The sequence below is a fragment of the Euprymna scolopes genome, chromosome 2 (assembly GCF_053919585.1).
Source record: "Euprymna scolopes isolate OS-2025 chromosome 2, ASM5391958v1, whole genome shotgun sequence".
In the NCBI taxonomy this organism is placed as follows: Eukaryota; Metazoa; Mollusca; class Cephalopoda; order Sepiida; family Sepiolidae; genus Euprymna; species Euprymna scolopes.
This window is the reverse complement of record NC_136483.1, coordinates 193,845,700-193,866,506: the sequence shown is the minus strand read 5'-3', so window position 1 is coordinate 193,866,506 and position 20,807 is coordinate 193,845,700. Positions and strand designations below refer to the sequence as shown.

General features: G+C 34.3%; 1 protein-coding gene across 3 annotated transcripts in view; it reads left to right on the top strand.

Annotated features, from left to right (window-relative positions):
* LOC145300914 (ubiquitin carboxyl-terminal hydrolase 24-like) overlaps positions 1 to 19,522 on the top strand; it is a 237,514-nt gene extending 217,992 nt beyond the window's left edge. For all 3 annotated transcript variants that reach the window (XM_080144530.1, XM_080144529.1, XM_080144528.1), the window contains 7 exons: positions 2,669 to 2,787; positions 4,728 to 4,841; positions 5,321 to 5,386; positions 5,837 to 5,930; positions 8,738 to 8,892; positions 13,074 to 13,163; positions 18,920 to 19,522. In XM_080144530.1, the coding sequence (XP_080000656.1) occupies positions 2,669 to 2,787; positions 4,728 to 4,841; positions 5,321 to 5,386; positions 5,837 to 5,930; positions 8,738 to 8,892; positions 13,074 to 13,163; positions 18,920 to 19,291 (1,010 nt within the window). In that variant the 3' untranslated portion in view covers positions 19,292 to 19,522. The remainder of the gene's footprint in view (positions 1 to 2,668; positions 2,788 to 4,727; positions 4,842 to 5,320; positions 5,387 to 5,836; positions 5,931 to 8,737; positions 8,893 to 13,073; positions 13,164 to 18,919) is intronic.
* Positions 19,523 to 20,807: the final 1,285 nt, after the last annotated feature.

Genomic DNA, 20,807 nt, shown 5'->3' with positions numbered 1-20,807 from the left:
AAAAAAAAAAATCATAAAAGAAGGAACAGTCCGATTTTAACCAAAGTTAACATCTTACATAGCCTAACATCACCAGTGCATTTGAGTAGTTTTATTACCACACAAGTAGAAAGGCCAGACATATAAAATTAACAGTAGCTTCTTTGATATGGCATGGGTGCGTTTGAAATTAATGTATCTGTTTAGGACACAATTGACGCATGGTACTTGACTTTTGCATTTTAAACTTAATTCAAGCCGTTATATAAAAAAATAATTTTATTAAATCAACAGTAGGTTCTCTACAGTGCAATGTAGACTACAATGTATTGTGGACTAAGTCATTGCGGAGAGGCATCTGAAGCTTCCTCGTGACGGGTCCCAAACAAGAGCAAGCAATCAATTTGATTGAAAAATAGGCAATTTCACCAATTTCGCTGACAGTAAAAATGTGGGACTGTGAAGTATTCGTTGATCATCATTCAGTCCTGGGCAATGTCAGGTCTCCTTACTAATATAGAGATAAAATATTGATTTTTAGAGAACATGAATTAAAATAAAAAAAAACTGAAGTAATTTTTGTGGTTATCATCTACCATTTATTGAAATATACTTCAACACATGTCACCAATCATAAATACATTGGTTTGAACTCAAATTTTGTTTCGTATAAACAAGACCATTTTTAGTTCATATACAGTCACAAGGTTAACTAATTTGCATATTGAGTTTGGAAAAGAACATTTTCTTAACTTATTTGTTATTATTTTTAATTCAATAATTGATTTTAACATAACAAATTGTCTTGTTTCACAATATTATTTTATTTCCTAGATAAACATTTTAGTGTTTGTATCCAAACATTCCTTCTTTTTTTTGTTTTTTATTAGCAAGATCAACTTGATTTTCAACTAGTTTCAATCCATTTCTAAATTGCAAGTGAAAAGGCAAATTGATTTTCGTTTTTACTTTCTTCAAGGTCACATTCTAAGAGTAATAAAAAATAAAAAATAGTTTGGAAAATATTTTTTAATGAATGAGAAAGATTTTGTTTTTTGATGTTTCTGAATTTCTTAGATGAGGATTGGTTATTCGTATTCTTTGGATTCATTGGACTAATGTTCTCATCTTGAGTGATTTTCACAACGTTTCAGTCGCTCTAACTTCTGACCTTTTTCAGGTGTATCTTGTCAAACTCAGGAATGTTTCTGTCAAACTCGGGAATTTGGATGAAATTTCAAACTGAACCCTTTTGTTTACTTCACGGGGGTAACATGCTCTTGTTTCGTCAGTCATGGCTGACAAAAAATACATTTGCGAATTACTTAGGACCTCTATCCAGTCATAGCTGATAGAGCATGCTACTTCTGTGAAGTAAATAAAGGGATCCACTCGAAATTCCGTCCAAATTTCCAAGTTCAACAGAAACATTCCCGAGTCCGACAAGATACACCTGAAGAAAGTTGGAGGTTACATCGACCTAAACGTTGTGAAAATCACACTCAAGATGAGAACAGTAGTCCGATGAATCCAAATATGAATTTTGTTTCTTGTTTACACCAAAATCATAAATGAAATATTTATTAAATTTATGTTTCAAATATTTCAAGTAGCAAACTTTTCTAAGCAATTGCGACTCAGTAATCCCAGTTAATCTATCTGTACATAAAATCTATATAATCCATCTATATATATAAAAGGCAAATGCGCATTTTTGTATGTCTCGAAAAGGCTTTTTCGACGACGGTCCCAGGGTTATTACTATTGCTTAGAAGTGTTTATATACCCCCTAGATGATAATCTCTAGGATTTGGGAATGCAGGTCGCGTCTAGATTTATTTACATCGACTTTTATAAGATTTGCGCTATTTCACTCTGTCCCCTGTTTGTCCTGCTTTTTAGTATAAATACAGTGAAACTAAATTAAAACGTTCGTGTTCTCGGCTTTCGTGCCGAAACGACCAGAAAGCAATCAGCTTTTGATCAATGTGGAGTTTCTCCTTATATCAGACAATTGCTATTCGATTTGGGAAATCTCCTTTAAATGGGGAGTTGCTTCCCCCCCCCCATCATCATTCCGTTTTGGTTTTTGTTTTTCCGATTTTTTAACATCGTCTTTTTTATAATATTTAAACAGGGTTATTACTTACCCCCCCCCCCATACACACACCTACAAACACCCGGGCAACGCCGCGTACCCCCCCCCAGTATTAAATAAATGAATGTTAATAACATTTATAGATTTATTGGTTAAGTCACTTTACTTTACCCTCCCCTTCTCATTGCAAAAATTAAATATGTCTTATTAAAATCATAAGTCATCCTTTCTTAGCCCCTGCAAGTGTCCGTCTCTCCCATTCTTGAATCTCTACATGAAAATTTACATAACAAAAGTTAAAAGTGAGGAGGTAACTCCGCCTGAAACAGAAAAGGAGTTAGCTCTCTTTTGATCACAATTCTATCGGCAAAATGTAAATAAAATAATTTCTTAAGAGCTTTAAGTGCAAATTCCTATAAAATAATTTATTTCAATAATTCTGATTTTTTCGTAGTGTTTATTTGTTTGTTTGTTTTTTTTTTTAACAATGATAATCATTTTGTAGCTAAGCAAGACAAATTACTTTCACTTTCATTGCTTGTCCCGAGTTCAAATGTTTTCATATTTAATTTGTTGTTTTCTCTTCTACAGAGCCTGGTTCATATCCGGTGCGTTTACCTCAAACGGTGCAACCTCAACTATTTCTCAAGATGTCTGAGGATATGCATTATTATGTGTTTGGACCAGGATCTTTCAGGTTCATCAACGAGGTAAGTTATGGCATCAGGCGTAAACATGTGGCTTGGTTCATGGCTTTGATGGGGGCCATCTTGGAATGATGATAGCATCTTTAGGTATAGCCAAGAACCATACCAACATTTAATATGAACTACATATAAAGTTGTGTTTTAACGAAGGAATAAAATGAAAATTATATATACATTGACGTACAGAAACTAGGAACCCGTGATTTTGGGAAAATCTATAAGAGTGTAGTAAATAATAGGCAATCAACAATTTCCCCACTATCCAACAATCATGTTTGCATGGCAACCGAGAAGGCTATCTCATCCCATCTGTGCTATTAAAAAAAATGCTTTGCTGAGGTTGCTCCAGTCCTCTCCAAACTTTACAACAAATGCCTTAACGAATCTTGCTTTCCTGACTGCTGAAAAACTACTTCTGGGGTACCAGTTTACAAGAATTTTGATGAAAGAACTGACCCATTAAATTATCACCCCATTAACTTCCTCCTGCTTTTCACCAAAATATTTGAGTCCATCATAATTAACCAAGCTCTAGTTCATCACTTTACAGCTATTAAATTTCTGACCAAGCAACAATATGAATTTAGGCAAGCTTGTTCTACAAGCAAATATCCTAACTAATCTCTGAACAAATATACCATACACTGGACAAAACAGGGGAGGGTAGAGCAGTAGCTCTAGATATAAAGTCTTTTGACAGGATATAGCACGATGGTTTTCTCATGAAAAATACAGTATCACTAGACAAATACTTAACATAATTTAAACCATTCTTAAATAAGAGAAGAATCCAGATTGTCCTCGATGGTCATACATTTAAACAACATGATAAATGCAGGTGCACCTCAGGGGTCTATCCTTGGACTTTATTATTCCTAATATTCATAAATGACCTCCCTGATAAAATTATCTCTGAGATGAATGTATTTGCTGATGACACCACTCTCTATAACAGGCACAAGGGGAAAACAAATGAACACATATCTAAGGAAATGACAGAAATACTAGAGGAAGACCTCCAATCTGTAGTGGAATGGGGACAAAAATGGATGGTCACATTCAATGCTGCCAAGACTAAGCTTGTTTCCTTCAATAATTACAAGAAACCCTCTCAACCACCAATAGCTATGGCTAAAAATACATTACCTGAAAGTATTTCTTTCAAACTCCTCGGCTTAACATTCATAGGGAACATGAGTGTGAACAGATACATTGAAAGCATGGCCAGTGCCGCTGCGAGGAAGGTGGGCTCTCTATCATACTAGAAAGCTGCTTACGTCTGAAAGTATCCTGTACTTCTTTAAGGTCGCCATTTGCCCATGTATGGAGTACTGTTGTCATATTTGGGCTAGTGCATTTGCTACCAGTCTCTCATGCCTGGACAGGATTCAGAAGAGAGTCACCAACTTGATAGGTCCTGAGCTGTCGTCTAGGCTTCACCCTCTGTCCCATCAATGAAATGTTGCATTCCTCTGCCTGTTCTACAAATATTTTAATGCTGAATGCTCTGACGAACTACAAGCCCATGTGTTCCTTCGACGTCAATAAACTAACCCTACAAGCAGCAAAATCTCATTGTGATCCAACATTCACATTTTTAGGCAAAAATGGTTTTGTGAACAAATTATTAGAACCAGAAATGTCGTTTTAAGGAGAAATGCTTCCCAACAGCCTGGAAAACCTCATTAGTATGCTTCATATTTAAAAATTTAGAAGATTGGTCTTCTCCCTCTTAGTATGGACCAATTAGTCTCCTGTGCATCATGAGTAAGCTGCTCGAATCTGTGTTAAATAGAGAAGTGGTCAACCTATTCAGCGACATACTATATGGGTTCCATTCTGCTAGGTCTACAGCTGATGTACTAACTGTAATATCACACAGAATTAGTGAATATACCGATGTGAGCTTCATTTGTTTGATTAATCTTTGTTGCTGTTTTCAGGTGGTGTATGCCGTCCGTGAAGTCAGTGGTAATTTAGAATCCGTGACGGACATGTTGCTTTACTGTAGCTTTTGTAATAGCAATTTCAGTATGACTGTTCTGGAATGCCTTATGGTAAGTGTTATATCTATCTACTCCCTTTTTTTGCTCTCTCTCCTCCTTCCTCTTTCATTCTCCTGTATCCCTCTCTGAGTTCTGTGGTTCCACAAGCATCATTTTGTTTATAATACCAAAGTCAGGACGTGATGCAGGGTTATTCATCTCAACCAATCTCTTTGGTGTGACCATGCTGTATGCCACAACCAAGAAGAGTTCGTCCATGAAGCAATAGCTTCAGATACATTCCAAAGTTGGTGATGATGTCCGGGAGGCTAGCTGGGACTTGATTACACAGCATCAAAGCCGACATCAAACTTGGCTCCGGTCCACAGGTCAATAATGTTTACTGCTTTCCTTTCTACTCTTTTGTCTCTCCTTTTTACTCTCGTTACAATTATTTGAATTGTAAAAGCTTTTATTGTTTTTCCTTTTGACCTCTTGAATAAACTGCCACCAAAACTAATTTTTTTAATACCCCCTCCCCTTTATTTCAGATTCATTACCAAACAGCTCCTTGCAATGAAGTACGCAGTATTTTTGTTCTACTCATGGAACTTCTGGTAAGAATATAATTACACTTTTTTAAAATATAAATGTAGCATTTCTCATACAAGATGAACATTTAATTTGTCAGTTATTAATGGTAAACATCAGATCATGATCTTAAAAAAAATATATTTGGAATTAATGTATCAAAAAACATCTTGGTCAATATTTTATTATTGTTAGTGATATTTAGAGGAGATAGGAGTGTTTCTCCCTCAGATAATTGAACTTCTACTACGACTCATTAACAACAAGATGACTTTTTAGAAAATGGCATTTTTATAGATGCACCATTATTCTAATTTGCAGTAAATAGAAATGATATCCATTTTACAACAGTAAAAAACAAGCAGTATATTATTTTATTTAATTATAATATGACCACAGAATCTATAATATGAATATCGTTAAAAAATCATAATATTTCTTATATTTCTATGTTTCTTTTTATTTTCTTATTTCAGTTATTAAAAGATCCTTTGCAATTAAAACGTTTGAAATGGGCTGTTATCGATGGTCACGTCAACGAGAAGGGCAAGAAATTTGAAGGCCTGCTCAGTAAGTCAACAAAACAGACAATCTGGTTGCAATCAATGTTTTCACTTTTTTAACTATTTATATTTAATTGTACATCTGCAGACGTCTGCTTATTTCAAAAAATTTTGAATCAAAAATGTTCTGCAAACACTTTTGTGTCTCCAAGTAATTCATCAGTTAGCAGCATAGCGACTCAGCATTTCCCGTAAGCAGATAGAAAAATTAAAAAAAAAAAAAGAGGTGTAATATTTTTCTTTTAAAATTTTCTCAATCATATTTTGAACAGATCTTTCCCTCCAACATCTCATCTCTCTCTCCATCTTTCTAATTCATGCACAAACTTTTGCAACTGCTTTAATATAACAGTAAGAAACAATTAAAAACAAAAAACAAAAAAACGAACTGATCTGATCAACTGTTTAATATAGTTTTAGTGTGGTTTTTCAGACAACAACCAATAAGAAATTTTGGAGATGAGGATTGAGTATCTGTATTATTCAGAGTACTATTCTCATCATAATTGGATATAGTATTAGGTAAAATTCAGTTATAAATTACATTTAGGTTGAAGGTTCAGTCTTCAGTGTGGGTGATACTCAAAATACAATTGTGAATTACTTAGGATTTTTCCTCGGTCATGGCTGATGGAACGAGAACATGCTACCTTCATGGATTTAATGATGGGTTTTTGTGGAGATTTCTGACCTTGACAAAAATTCCATAGTTCAAAAAAATACACTTAGAAAAAGGTAGGAAGTTACATTAACCAAAAGGTTGTCATAATAAATACTGAATTGAGATGTATAGATTTATAAGAATATCTTTGCTAGATTTTGAGTTTTAACTGGACACATAGACAACTTTCATTTAATAGATAAAAGAGGGTGTCTGGTTAGTTTTGTAAACAGTTGTTATTATATAAATAACAATTGCAAAATCTATGTTTTTCATTACAACATAAATATCACATTTTCAGAAAAAGAAAAGCTCCTGCTCCTTCCTCTGATTCACAATCATACTGCCAAATTTGAGGAACCGAGTCATCTTTTTGACTTTTATTTATGTTGCAATCTAAATTTCTATTTTAAGATATACTTTATTAGAGAAATATTTTCTGGTGATAATCCTAATTGATCATGTGATACAATCGTTGACCAATCAAATTTCACCCTGTCGATAATCAGCTTGTCCTTGAATGGCAAGAAGAATTGAGCTACAGATTAACACATTTGAAGGTCAAATACAGCAAAATAAAAAAAAAACAATGAAAAGTATTTATATATTAATACTGTAGTACCTTTAACATACGTACATAACAGTTTCTAGTTTACAAATTATTTGATCAGGAGATCCTATTTATTAAAAAGGAGGATAGAAGGTGATAACCTGTTATGAACATTAAATTAGTATATAGATACACCAATTTAATGTTCCTAGTATATTATCACCTTCTATCTTCATTTTTAATAAATGGGACCTTCTGATCACTGATGGTACAATGTAAAAAAAAAATTTGAAAAAAAAATATATTGTCGCCTTTGGGCCATATGTGAAACTAAAATATACCTTCTTTGTCTTTTGGCTATGATCCGATGGTAGTATCTGTTCTGTCTAAAGACGATATAATGATATTGTGGGGTTTCCATTCGTGCCGGTGTCCATACAATGGAAATATGTATATATAAGGATATTGGAGATAAACCGTAATAACCAGATATATTCTGACACTACATTAATCAGATTACTTAGATAAATACTTTAGCAGTTTTAACAAAAGGGCTACAATAATATCGCAGGGTCTCCATTCATACTGAACACCCACAATATACCCAGCAGCAATATATTATATATTATCACTCTAACCCTAACTAGTTACTTCCCCTTTTTTCTCTTGGAAATTTTTTCTTTTCTTTTTATTAAATTGTATAAATGCTGAATGTCCACAGAATGCCCAGCAGCAATATATTATATATAAAAGATGCTACTGTGGGATGTCCACAGGTGCCGTTAGTATTAATTAAGGAATGAACAGGAGTTAACACAATTGGATGTATAATATAATAGGATGTAAAAGAAAAATATCTTGTTTTCTTTTATCTAAAGATTCTGATTTTCTCCAATTATCTATGTTTCTACCTTTTATTCTTGGAATGGTTAAAGCATTAAAGAATGCTATATTTGCTAAGTTTTTGTTTTTTAAAACTTGTTTTGAGTATTGAAGATTGAGATAAAACTTTTTATTAAGGTTTTGTTTTTAATCATTGTTTCAATCTTCTTTCGTTGAATGAAACAAAAAATAAATCAATCGTTTGATTCCATTTCCATTGTAGAAAGAATTGAAGGGGGGATATTCTGAACTACAATAACCACCATCAAAAAGCGGCTTTTACATCATCTTTTTTTTATCACAGAAAAAACTGGTCCTGGATATGACCTTAAACTATATCCGATGGTGAGGCCTCAGCTTGCAGGCTTTGGGGGGTGTGGAGCCACCCTTTAATGGCCATTGCTCCCAGTTCCACTCTGATCCAGAGTGGTAGCACTTGTTAGGGTCCCAACTATGGGTTATATAGAAACCGACTTGAAAAAAAACAAATATATTCTATTAAAAAAATTTTCTTCAAAATCACTGGATTTGGCATTAAATGACCTGAAAAGGGTTGATATGCCGTAAAACAAAAACAACCAACCACAGAAAAAACTATTCAATAATTCAAATAAGAAAAACTTTTGGAATATTTTTCCCTTTGATTGCAGAATTTTTATCTTGGAATTCATTTAATCTTTATCAATGCCATTATTTGTCATATATGTTTTTCTATTTTCAGGCACAATTCGAAGTTTCCATTTGTCTGACAGTTCACGTTCCTACCAATGCATCAAATTTCTTGTGCAGTTGTGCAATCGATGCAGTTTGGTGAAGGACCAGTTGATGAAGACATCAACGAAATGGCAATGGGCTGTTAAGTGGTTAGAGAAAAAGGTGACCCCCCCACCTCCTAACACTCTTCTTTCTCAACTCCATTTTTTTTGACCCACATAGGTCCTACTTCAAGTGTATAACTTAGTTTTCATTTTTGTAGAAGTTAAATCACAGCAATGTTTTTTTATTGTTTTTTACCAAGAAAACAAGTTTTGCCTATTTCAAAAACACACATCTTATCCTCATTACACAAATTGGTTGTGAATTCTCCCTATATTAAAAAACAAAAATAAAGAAAAAGCTGTATGGTGTACTCACTCATGACAAAACAAAAATATATTCCAAAAATCACTTAGATTGGTCGGGTAGTTTTATTTTTATGAAATTAATGGGAATTCGTAAGCATTACAACATAAATGTAGTATGAATTATTGTTGAATTATCTCCATTGTTTTTTGAGATTGTTTTTAAATAGCATGGAAAACATTCACTCTTGATGCTCACAGAATTTGATTTTCTTACTTAAAAAATAAAACTACTTGATCGATTTACATAATTTTTGGAATATGATATTTTCAGTTTGTCATAAGTATGTACATCATACAAAATTTTCTGTATTTGTGTGCTTTAATATAAGGGAGAATTCTGGATAAGAACCCTAAAATATTGGGGTAAATCTTTTGCCAAAAAGGAAATATGGACTTTTTACAGTAACATTTATTTTCAAGTAAACCCGATTTCATTGTTTAAAACTAAAAAGATTTCATGAACTAAAAAAAGAAAAACAATATTAAAAAAATCAAAGTTAAATCTATGCTTGACTTCCATTCAGTCTCAAAAACCAATGAGTATCCATTGTATAGGTGATCTCACAAGGAATCAACAGCACCTCTCCTGTATATGCATTGGTTGAGTCCACTGGCAAGAAGTCAAGAATGGTTAAAAAAAAAAAATGCAAGGGATGATATTTGGATGTATACCTTTCCCAAGGGTATTAGTAAAAGTAATGCAAAAACTGTGACAAAACTAGAACTCAGTATGCCAAGCCAAAATCCAATTCCGCAATCAGCTGTTTTGCTGTATCATGGTTCTTCAGTACGGTTATATATATATATGTATATATATGCACAAGCAGTGCTTCCTGGTATTGCCCAAGGCAAAAGTATACCATTCCTTCTAGCCTTGTTTACCCCTTTCCCTCTCACTCTTCTTTGCCTCGCTCATTCCACTCTCTGGACAAACACACACGAGTCTGCATAAGGAAAATAACTGTGAAAAAAATCAGTTGCTTCCGTTTATATGATAGCATTAAATGATATAAATTGGCCCTCAAATAATGTTTTTGAAAAATTTGAGATATTATACATCCAGGGTTACGCCAATTAAAAAAAACAAAAAAACTACAAACTTTGTGGATGCTTGTGAATTTTTTAAGCCTTAACTGGACATACAAACAGATATTTGCCCTAATATATCTATATATACTAGAAGAGAGACCTGTTGTTCTCCGGAATTGAATGATGATCAACAAATATTTTACCCTCTCATACTTTTATTGTCATCAAAATCAATGAAATCAACCATTTTTTTAATCAAATTGATTGCCTGCTCTACTTAGGATAGGATTTCTCCTCCCCCAGTGTACCAGGAGGAAATTTTATGTGCCTCCCTGAAGTGACTTAGTACACAATACATTGTAGTTTACATTGCATTGTGGAGAATCTACTATTGATTTTATAAAATTATCTGTAAATAATGAGTTTTACTTAAAGCTTAAAATGCAGAAGTCAAGTATCATGGTTCAATTGTGCTCTAAACGAAAAAATTAATTTTGAACATGCTCCTATCTTATAAAAGAATCTACAGTTGATTTTAGAAGCTGGGCCTTTCTGCTTGTGCAGTGATAAAACTTCTCAAATGAACTTGTGATGTTAAGTTGTATAAAAGTGTTCACTTTGATCAAAATCAAACTTCTTCCTTTAATCAGATTTTTTCAATTATCGATATTTATCAGATGCATTTTGATACAAAACCTATGTAAGAACGCTCCCAAACATCATATCAAGTACTTTTGTATGAAATTTCTAAAAAAAATTAGCCCAGCCGTTTTCGAGTACATAGGGAATGGACTCGCATACACAAAGTTCCTTTTATATATATATATATAATATTAATATGTTCAGACACTAGTGTTTTCTGCTTTCACAATCATCAGTGCAGAAAGTGATAATTACTGCTGGTAAAAGAATTCAAACCCAGCTACAACGTCACCTTTGACCTGTCCCAGGACAGGTAAAATTGATTCTCTGAACAGAACAATCAACATTAATTTTATGCACCCCCTCGTCAAGGATTAAAATCAAAATATAATGCTATTAAACCTTATGTCTAGAATTTTTGTTCCAGTTTTGTTGAAAATCCATTTGGAATCTTGAAAATATCTTAACATTTAAGGTTTTAAGAATAAATTGAAATTCAAGGAATCTTGCTTAATTGATGTCTAATGACTATGGATTAAATTTTAATGCAAATCTGAAAGGTTGTCTCCATATTATAAGCCTTAAAAATCAAGATAATTGCTGTGTTTTTGATTAGAATTAATCTTTTAGACTTTTTTTGTTTTTCACAAAATGAATTTTCTTTGCTTTTTTTTTTTTTTTTTTTTTTTTCATGAGTTTTTTTTTGGGGGGGGGGGTATAAGTATGTTATAGAGTATCCTCTCTATATTAAAAAATAAAAATAAAGAAAAATTTGTATAATGTATATGCCCATGAAAAATATCATATTCCAGAAATCATCTAAATTGATCAAAAATGTTTATTTTTAAATAAAATTATCATATTTTATAAGTAATCAAAGAATAGCCGTCTTGTTTGCGATTTTGAAAACAATCTATAAAAAAAAAATACAAAGGTAGATAACTCAACAATAATTCAAAATTTGCAAGATTTAGGTTTAATGTCTACGACTTCTTATTAATCACTTAAAAATTATTTTCTTTGTAAAAATAAAACTACTTTATTAATTTGCATGAGTTTTGGAATATGATTTTTTTTTATCACAGGTATTTACATCATACAGATATTTCTTTACTTTTGTTTTTTGATGTAGTTGAAATTCAGGACAAGAACCGTTTATTTTTTCCTTTCATAGACATGATTTTGTTCTTTCCTTATCTCTGAGGTTCAGTGCACCACTTGTAATTTTGCAATGTGCCATTATGGATGCATATTTCATAGGTTGGCAACTGCTGCATTAATACATCTGGTGGATTTATGCAATATTTTTTTCAAAAACTTGTACTAATTTGAGCAATTTATCTTATCACTGGAAAAAAAACATCTGTTTTAGCCACCTTCCTACTATATAATGAGGTGCCTTCAATAAGTTTCCAGACTTTTTTCATATGAGCACTTTTATTGATAGTACACACATGAAACTCTAGTCTCTTTCAAAGTAATCTCCTCTGGTTGCAATGCACTTTTATTGTTCAATGGAAATCCTATTGTGTGAGCGTGTCAACGATCCTCATCACAGCCTCTTTCATCTCAATTGTCTCATAATGGCAGTCTCTAAGGTTTTCCATGAAGTTTTGGAATAACCAAAAGTCACAGGGAGCAAGGTCTGGACTATAGGGAGGGTGAGAAACTGTCCTCATGCCCATCTTGATCAAATAATCTGTGACAAGGATGCAGCACCTTTGGGACAAACTTTGTGCAAATCTTCCATTCCAGTTCTTCATAAATAACTGGCATCAAACTGTGCACTTATTGTTGCTATAGACACACGGCGGTCCTTGGAAATGAAATTCTTTATTTGGCCAATGAACTCTGGTGTTCTGACTTCCTTACTCCTTCTACATCTCTCATAATCTCTCACAGACTCCCTGCCTTTTTTGAATATCTTATGCCACTCAAAATCTGATGCTCGATTCATATAAGATGGTCCAAAAAGCAACCTTAAGCATTCGATATGTTTCTGTGGCATTTTTCCGAATTTAAAACAGAATTTTATTGCATTTTTGAAGTGCAACAGCTGTGATAATACGGCTTTAGTAGGGTGTATTCCAATTCCTGCTGTAGCTGTTCATTTAAACTTGAAATCATAAAAATTGGTCAGATGTATAGAAATAACATACTGAGTTTATTGTTATAATTATTGAAACCATCTCGTAAGTTTTTTGCTTTTTATTTGATTTTTTGTACTTTTGCTGAACATCTTTTGTCTGTCCGTCTTTCTAGATGAGTGATTACTGGGCTCCTTCCAGCACGGTTCCTTTGTCAAATGAAGATTCTAACCAAAAATCCTTTCAAAGAACTGTCAGCGCTCAGGTCAGTGTTTCTTTTTATCTTTTGTTCAAAAACTTCAGGAATTTGTTTCAAAATTGAAATGATTAGATTACCCACGTTTCAAATTCTATTATTTTGGGTCGTGGGTTTCTATGAACATTAATTTTTTATTTTTTTATTTATGCTTTTGCAGACTTTACATATCACCATTTTCTTTTTCTTTTCCAAATTCTTTCCTATAAACTTTCTAGCAGATTTTTGAGGAATATCTACCCGTCTTTGAAGAGTTGTTTATTGATCTTTTGCTATTCAACAAAACATGTGTAAGATAATAAAAATTCAGGTGTCTGCCTTAAAAAAAATTAATAAAAATTTATGAGTGTGAATTGATTCCATCTTTTGGCTTTTGGAATGATAACTAATTGTGTGTGTGTGTGTGTGTGTATATATATATATATATATATATATATATATATACTAGCATGGGTACCCCGCATTGCCCTGGTGTTTGGAGGTGTATGTTGAGCAAAAAATAAGAAATGGTAATAGGAAGGCAGGCTCGAACCCGTACCATGAAGGAGGAAAATAACGGGGGGGAGGGGGAGGGGGGGTTAATGTGACGTCTTTGTTGTTACGATCACCGCCAAACCGGAAGTGACATAGGTTTAAATTAAGGCTAGACAATCGAAAAGAGGGAATGACTTTCGAAAATATTGGCGAAAAAAAAGTGATCCCTCCCTGTAGAAAAGTGCCCAGTTGAGGGTGAAGAAATGAATGTTTTTAGCCAATTTTTGGTATTTGTCGCCTCTGTCGAAAGTTTTAGGCAGACATACAAACATACATACATTTATATATTGGTAGCTCAAATTTTCGACCCAAACTGATTAAAAAGCTTACCCTATCTCTGAATACACTTTATGTAAAATTTCAAATGTTTAGACCAGAAATTGGCTGAGTAATTTGGTAGAGACCGTAGAGGTCAAATTTTTTTTTAACTTTGACCCCTATTATGACCCCTTAAAATTTATTGTTTTGGGCTCAAATCAGGTTATTAAGTTAGATCCATGTCTAACGAACCTATATCTAAAATTTCAAGTGTTTAGACCCAAAATTGTCGGAGGAGTTTGGTAGAGTTCTCAAAGGTCAAATCGTTGAACTTTGACCCCTTAACAGCCAAATTTCTGGCCAAAACCCGATCACATAGATTTTCCCAAATCTCAGTCCCCTGTATATCAAATTTCGAGTCTGTAGACTAAAAATTGACAGTTATTGCATATGAAAATGTACACAGACAAACATACAGACACGTTCACTTTTATAGATAGATAGATAGATTTGTTTAACAAAAATATATATGTATATTATGCAAATATAAATCATGTACGAGGGGCGTGCAATAAGTAATGCTCCTGACCCACTTCCACGTCTGATCTAGCTGAAATTTTGCATGTGCAATGATTTATATCTCTACGGGTTATGTGGCAAATTACAGCTCTGAACTAATTGTGGTTTCTGTTTTACAGGTGTTTGAACTGAGTCAGGTGTAAAATGGAGCCTGTTGAATGTCAAGCAGTGATCCGGTTTTTGTATTTGAAAGGATGCACACCACAGGAGACTTTTGATGAAATGAAAGAAACTTATGGTGATAATGCCCCACCATATGACCTTGTAAAACGCTGGCATCGTAAATTCAAACATGGTCGGAAGTCTGTGGAAACAGCTCCCAGACCTGGTCGCCCCCCCCTCCCTTCTGCTATTGATGAAGCATTTGTCCGTCAAGTTGAGGCTGCCATTTTGGAAGATCGGCGCATTAGTATTCACCAAATAGTCCAAGATGTCAAGATTAGTACAGGATCTGTGGAAACTATCATTCATGACCATTTGCATATGCATAAGGTGCCTGCCAGATGGATTCCTAGGTTGCTCACACCATTCCAGAAGCGAGAATGCATCGAGTGCTCGAGGATGAATTTGGAGATGTGCCAAGAAGATGAGTCAAAGTTTTTCAAAAGACTGATTACACAGGATGAAACCTAGGTCCATCACTATGATCCAGAGACCAAAGCCCAGTCAATGCAATGGAAGCACTTGGACTCACCACCTCCAAAGAAGGCAAGGGTGCAGCCCTCCGCTGACAAGGTCATGCTCACAGTCTTCTGGGACCAGGACAGAGTAGTGATGGCAGATTTCCTGGCAAAGGGTACCACAATTACAGGAGCCTATTATGTTTCACTTTTGAGGAAATTAAGGAAAGCTATCAAAATCAAGAGGTGGGGCAAGAGCAGCAAAGGTACCTTGCTCCTGCAGGACAACGCTCTGGTCCACAACTTGCATGCACCAGATTAGAAACACAGGCGTGTATTTATGAAATCCTTCCCCATCCTCCCTACTCTCCTGACCTTGCACCCTCTGACTTTCACTTCTTCCCAGCCATGAAGTTGTTTTTGAAAGGAAAGCGTTTCCCAGATGATGCAGCCTTGATTTCTGAAGTCACGTCATGGTTGGAGAACCAACCTGGGGTGTTCTACAAAAACGGTCTCCAGAGCTGCATCAAACGATGGGAGAAATGCATAACTCTGGGTGGTTCCTATGTAGAGAAAGACTAATAACTGTGCCAAGTTTCGTTGCTCTACTGCTATGAGAAGTGGGTCAGGGGCATTACTTATTGCACGCCCCTCGTAGAATATCTGCATGAATATAATTACAGGTAATAATTAACTAAAGATGATTATCCCATTAAAAAGCCGAAGCAACTAATAGGGAATTAATTAAAATGAATGTTTAAAAGAATATGCAAATTAGCTAGATCGTTTGCTAGTGAATGCAATTCCATAACCAAGATATAAGAAAATTGTATTTTCTTTTTAAATAAATAGAAAAGAAGCTTGCCTTTTTTCTGTTGTTCTTGACCTTCGGGCCGGGATCAAAGTGTGATTTGGACGTCGCGTCTGCAAGGTTGCCGGGGGGTGTTGTCTTTTTCTGATCAAGATCTGATCGCGTTCTTTAAACACCAACTACGGGTGAAGATCAGATGTGATAGAAGAAGGCTGCATCGCGCGGCATTTGACAGAAGATGGATACATGTGGCAAGTCTGTGTGTACGAAGAGGAGCCAAATTTGAATACGTGTTCCCCGCCTAGGTGTGGAACGCGCAGTTCTGTAAAGTTAAATTAAACAAGTAGTCTCTCAGCTAGCTGAGTGTGTGTTCCATCCCTCCCCGATTTGGAAGCCTCCAAGATCCCCATCCCCTCTTACCTGCAATTTTTGTTTTCACCCCTTCCTCTAAATTTTACCCATCTTGGAGAAAAAGAAATACAAACTAACCTCCATCCCTTACCCACAAAAATTTTCTTTTCTCCATTCACCCCCATCTAGAGGGCATCCCCACCTAGAGACTGACCCGCAGAAGCGAGGTTCCTTTTACAAACCTAGTGGAACGGGCAGTCTATCAACTAGACGGGGTTGGGAGGGTCCTACTAATCACCTTTTGTTTTTTCTTCCCCCGCCCTCGATACAAATGAATTATTGTACCATTTTATTGTTATCTTTTTTGTTTTTACACGTCAATAAAAAATGTTTTAAAAATTGGGAGTTACTAGGACGTCCCCCAATATGAAAGGGTGAATGCGGTATTATGGTGAAAGAAGATACTAGCTGGGAGAAACTTTTGACTTTGTTTAGTTCTGGAGTGACAAGGATGACCAACGACCCCCAAAATCCACCCTTTTGAGTTGGCCATGTGCCTAAGTTTTTTGTTCATCGTTAATTTTGACTGTATTTTTTAACATGAATGAAAGATTTAATATCTCAAAGTGTAGTATCTGTTCTGCAGATGCTGCACTTTAGATAATTTGTACCAGTCAATGGAGGGGAAACCCTCTATACTGGGACAATTATTATTTTGGGTAACCAGAGTACCCCCTTTTTGCCTACTTTTAGGGGAGCTGGTTTTTACCCCACATTAAAAACGGCCTTGTGCCTAATTTGCTTTGGTGGGGAAGCAAATAAATACATTAAATAAATAGAAAAGAGGGTTTTTAATATAAATATCAATACACACAAAAGAAAACCGAATTTATAGGAGTATAGATAACTTTTATGTACATTGATATTTGTACATATATGTATGTTTAGAAAATAACTTGCATAATATTCAAATATCAGCAGATGTTGTGTAGCATTTAATATGTTAATATTAATATATTAGTGTTTGTGTGTTATGTAAGCTGTAGTTTATTACTAGAATCAGCAGTCAATATTAACTTTGATTTATGTAAGAATTTTATTTCTTCTTTTAGTGCTAGCAATAATCTTCAGACGAGTTTTATATTTTTCTTAAGTTAATTTAAAACTTGTATTTCATTCTCAAATGAATAGATTAGTGCATTTTCAAACAGTTTCATTAACTTAACAGATTATGGGCTCAGTAACTTCAGAATTTCAAATTATTTTAGTAAATGGAGGAAAAAAACATCCATTTTTCATTTTCATTTTGTATTTTAATTATAAGAAAGCATATTAAAAAAGGAATTTATATTGTGTGTAAGAATCCTTTTTGTCTAGACCAAACAGATGACCCAATGGCTACATCAGTTCATCAATTAGTGGAATACTCTGAAAATATCAGATCCTTTTAAACTTAACAAAAAAAATCTCAAATCTTTTCAAAATAAAAAATTTCTGGAGAACAAATTCAAACTTAACCATCTGCTGGCAGCCTATAACCCATGGATTGGATCTGGCTCACGAGCCTGATTATCAATGACTCTGTTTAAGGCTTTTGAATTCAACAAAAGGCCTACTGTTATCTTTCTTTGATTTACCAAACCAAATTTGAATACTATGACCGCAAAAACATGTTCAAAAACCCAATCACCTCCATTTCTGCATAAAAATAAAAAATAAACATAAAACAAAAACTGAGAGCTGATTTGACTGACTGATTAGGGAAAGCTTCAAAAGACAATATTGTCTCAGTCAGCTTTCTAGTTCATGCCTCACGAATCTATGGATGATATTGCATGTGTACATATGTAATTCTAGATGTTTGCATTTATTTGTACTCATGTGTATGTGTTTCGTTTTTGTTTGTGTATGATACAATTTTTAATAACAAACATACACATCTTAATTTCATTCATTTTACTTTTGTTGATTTTTTCACTTTGAATATTTTGACATTCCTTGAGGAAAACTAATTTTTTAGGTGTTTTTTTTTTTTTTTAATTCTAGATTTTCTATAACTTTTCTGATTTCTCAATGTTTATTTTCAATGTTGTTTTAAACATTTAGATTGACAGGGGTCTGCATCTGCAGTTTTCATTAATTTTTCATCCAACCTGCGACCTGTCATAATACAATTCAGCCCTCAGGATCAAGTTAGTTGCTGATCCCTGGCTTTGGGGTTGAAGGAAAATCTCCGGTGCCAGGAATAAGTGTAAAAATTTTAAGAATTTGAATCCTTCAACTTTTTACCAAATTACTGCATTCAACATTGAATGAGCCTAAAATGGTTGGCATTTTATAAAATATAACGTAAAAATACACTTTTGAGTGGGTTGGGGGAGGGATCTATAGATTTTAGTTTAGAATCAATAAATATTTATCATTGGTACCCGCAATTGAGAAATTAAGTTTTAAACATAAACAAATGAAAAAAGACAGTTTAAATGTTTTTGGTATCTAAAAAGAGGCACAAATTTTTTCGATTTCAGTACCAATACTCAAAAAAATTCTAATTTCTTTGATAAAACTGCCTGTTTTATTTCAATTACTTTCTTTTATTCCTTTTTTCTCAGGATACATTGGACAGCGCCACTGCCTTGCTGACAGAAATTGAAGCTAACGATAATTTGACCGTTCCTGCAACAGCTGTGGTTGGTCATCGCAACAGCCTCAAGTCTAGTTACACTTCGACGCAATCCTTATCTGATGATTCTAGCTCTCGTCTATCAGTAACGCCACCCAAAACCCAGGTGACTGTGACTTTGGCTACGACGCCTTCAACTTCTTCAAGTGAAAAGACGTCAGTCTCTAGCGATTCGAGTAATTCAACCAGCACCAAACGACCCCAACAATCACAATCAACTCCCCCTCCTCCCTCCACCAGTGAAGGAGGTAATAATAGTAGTAGTAGTAGCAGTGACACGGTATCTGTCTCGGAAAGTTAAAAAGATATATATAAAGTGTGTATATGTATATTTGAAAAACAATCTCGCGACTCGGTGTGTTCAGATTCGCTGCTGCCTTCAGGAACTGTAAAACTCCCAAAACGGAAAATGTTTTTAAATTGGAAAATTTTAACGAAACAATCGTGTGCCTCAGAAAAAAAAAAGATGGAAAAAAAGAAAATGAGACGAAATGCAAAGTTGAAGCTGTGTGTCTTCTGCTTATTCACTTGTGGAATTTAGTTTGATTTCCTTCTCCCTGCTGGGTTGTCTCTGTGAAGCTAAAGAGACCATTTACTTGACCGAGTCAGACTCTCAAATACAAGTGGATATGGGTCATATGCCCCGGTCATTTTTTTTATCCTCTAAAAAGATTACATTTTCCTGATAACATGACTCCCTTAAAACATTACAAAAAAAATAGCCGGCTAAGCAGGGGTCGGGCTCCTTTTTATTCTTTTTTTTTTTTTTTTTTAATTTTTTTTTTAATATGTCATCCTGCCCCATTTGAAGAAGAAAACATAAAAATTAGGAGCTCTCTGATGCGTGGAGGAAGAAAATAAAATGGTTTACCGAGGGCTGATTTACACCTGCTGTCAATTGATGTACTCGACTTTCTCGAAATAAAAATGCCATGTGATACTACTTTAGAGACAAGGGAAGGGGGAGGTAAGAAGGTGAAAGAAAAATTTGTTTTTTTTTGGCCTCTTATACACCCCTTCCCACATACTATTATTAAAACTAAGAAAAAGAAAAGGGAGGGGGAAGAAGATGATGCCTGGATGATTTTATTCTGACTTGAGTGTTTTTGCGTGCATGTCTTTTTTCCCCCCTCTCTTGGATGTTATGCAACCTCTTCCCACCACTCTTCCCATCTCCTCTTTCATAATTTGAACCCCCCCCCTCAAAAAAAAAAAACAAGAAGACAAAGAAAAAAAGGAACATTTGTTGGATGTGTTATATAATCAGGTTATCAACAAGAAAGAACACATTTAACAGCTTTACAACAGATGTAACTTTTTTATTTGTTGACAAATCCTGAAATAAAGTTATTTTCAAGTTCATGATCTTTGTGGTAAGTTGGTTGGAGAAGATTTGTAGTGGACACTTTCTTTTCACAATCAAGCAAGAGATTGTTTGTTTTTTGTTTTTTTTCTTGAAAAAATTCTCCCAACATAATATCAAATAGGGTGGTCAGAGTTGAGTGACTGGTAGTTTGGATCAGCTTCAAGAGAGAACTCTTGTTATGCACCAATCTGTCAACATTTGTATTCTCTCTGATTCAGTGGTCAGAAATTTCAATTAAACTGCCTTTACTCAGACTTGCAGATGGATGTATCTTCATCATTTATCTTCATCATTGATTTTTTGCATTGACCCTCCTTAACCACCAACCTGCCACAGCTATCTATTTTTTGGCTTGTCTTTGAATTCCTTCAATGGCACCCAATAAATCACAAAAGTGGAAAATAAAAACTTCTTGAGATATCCAACATTCAATTTATTACAGATGTTGCTT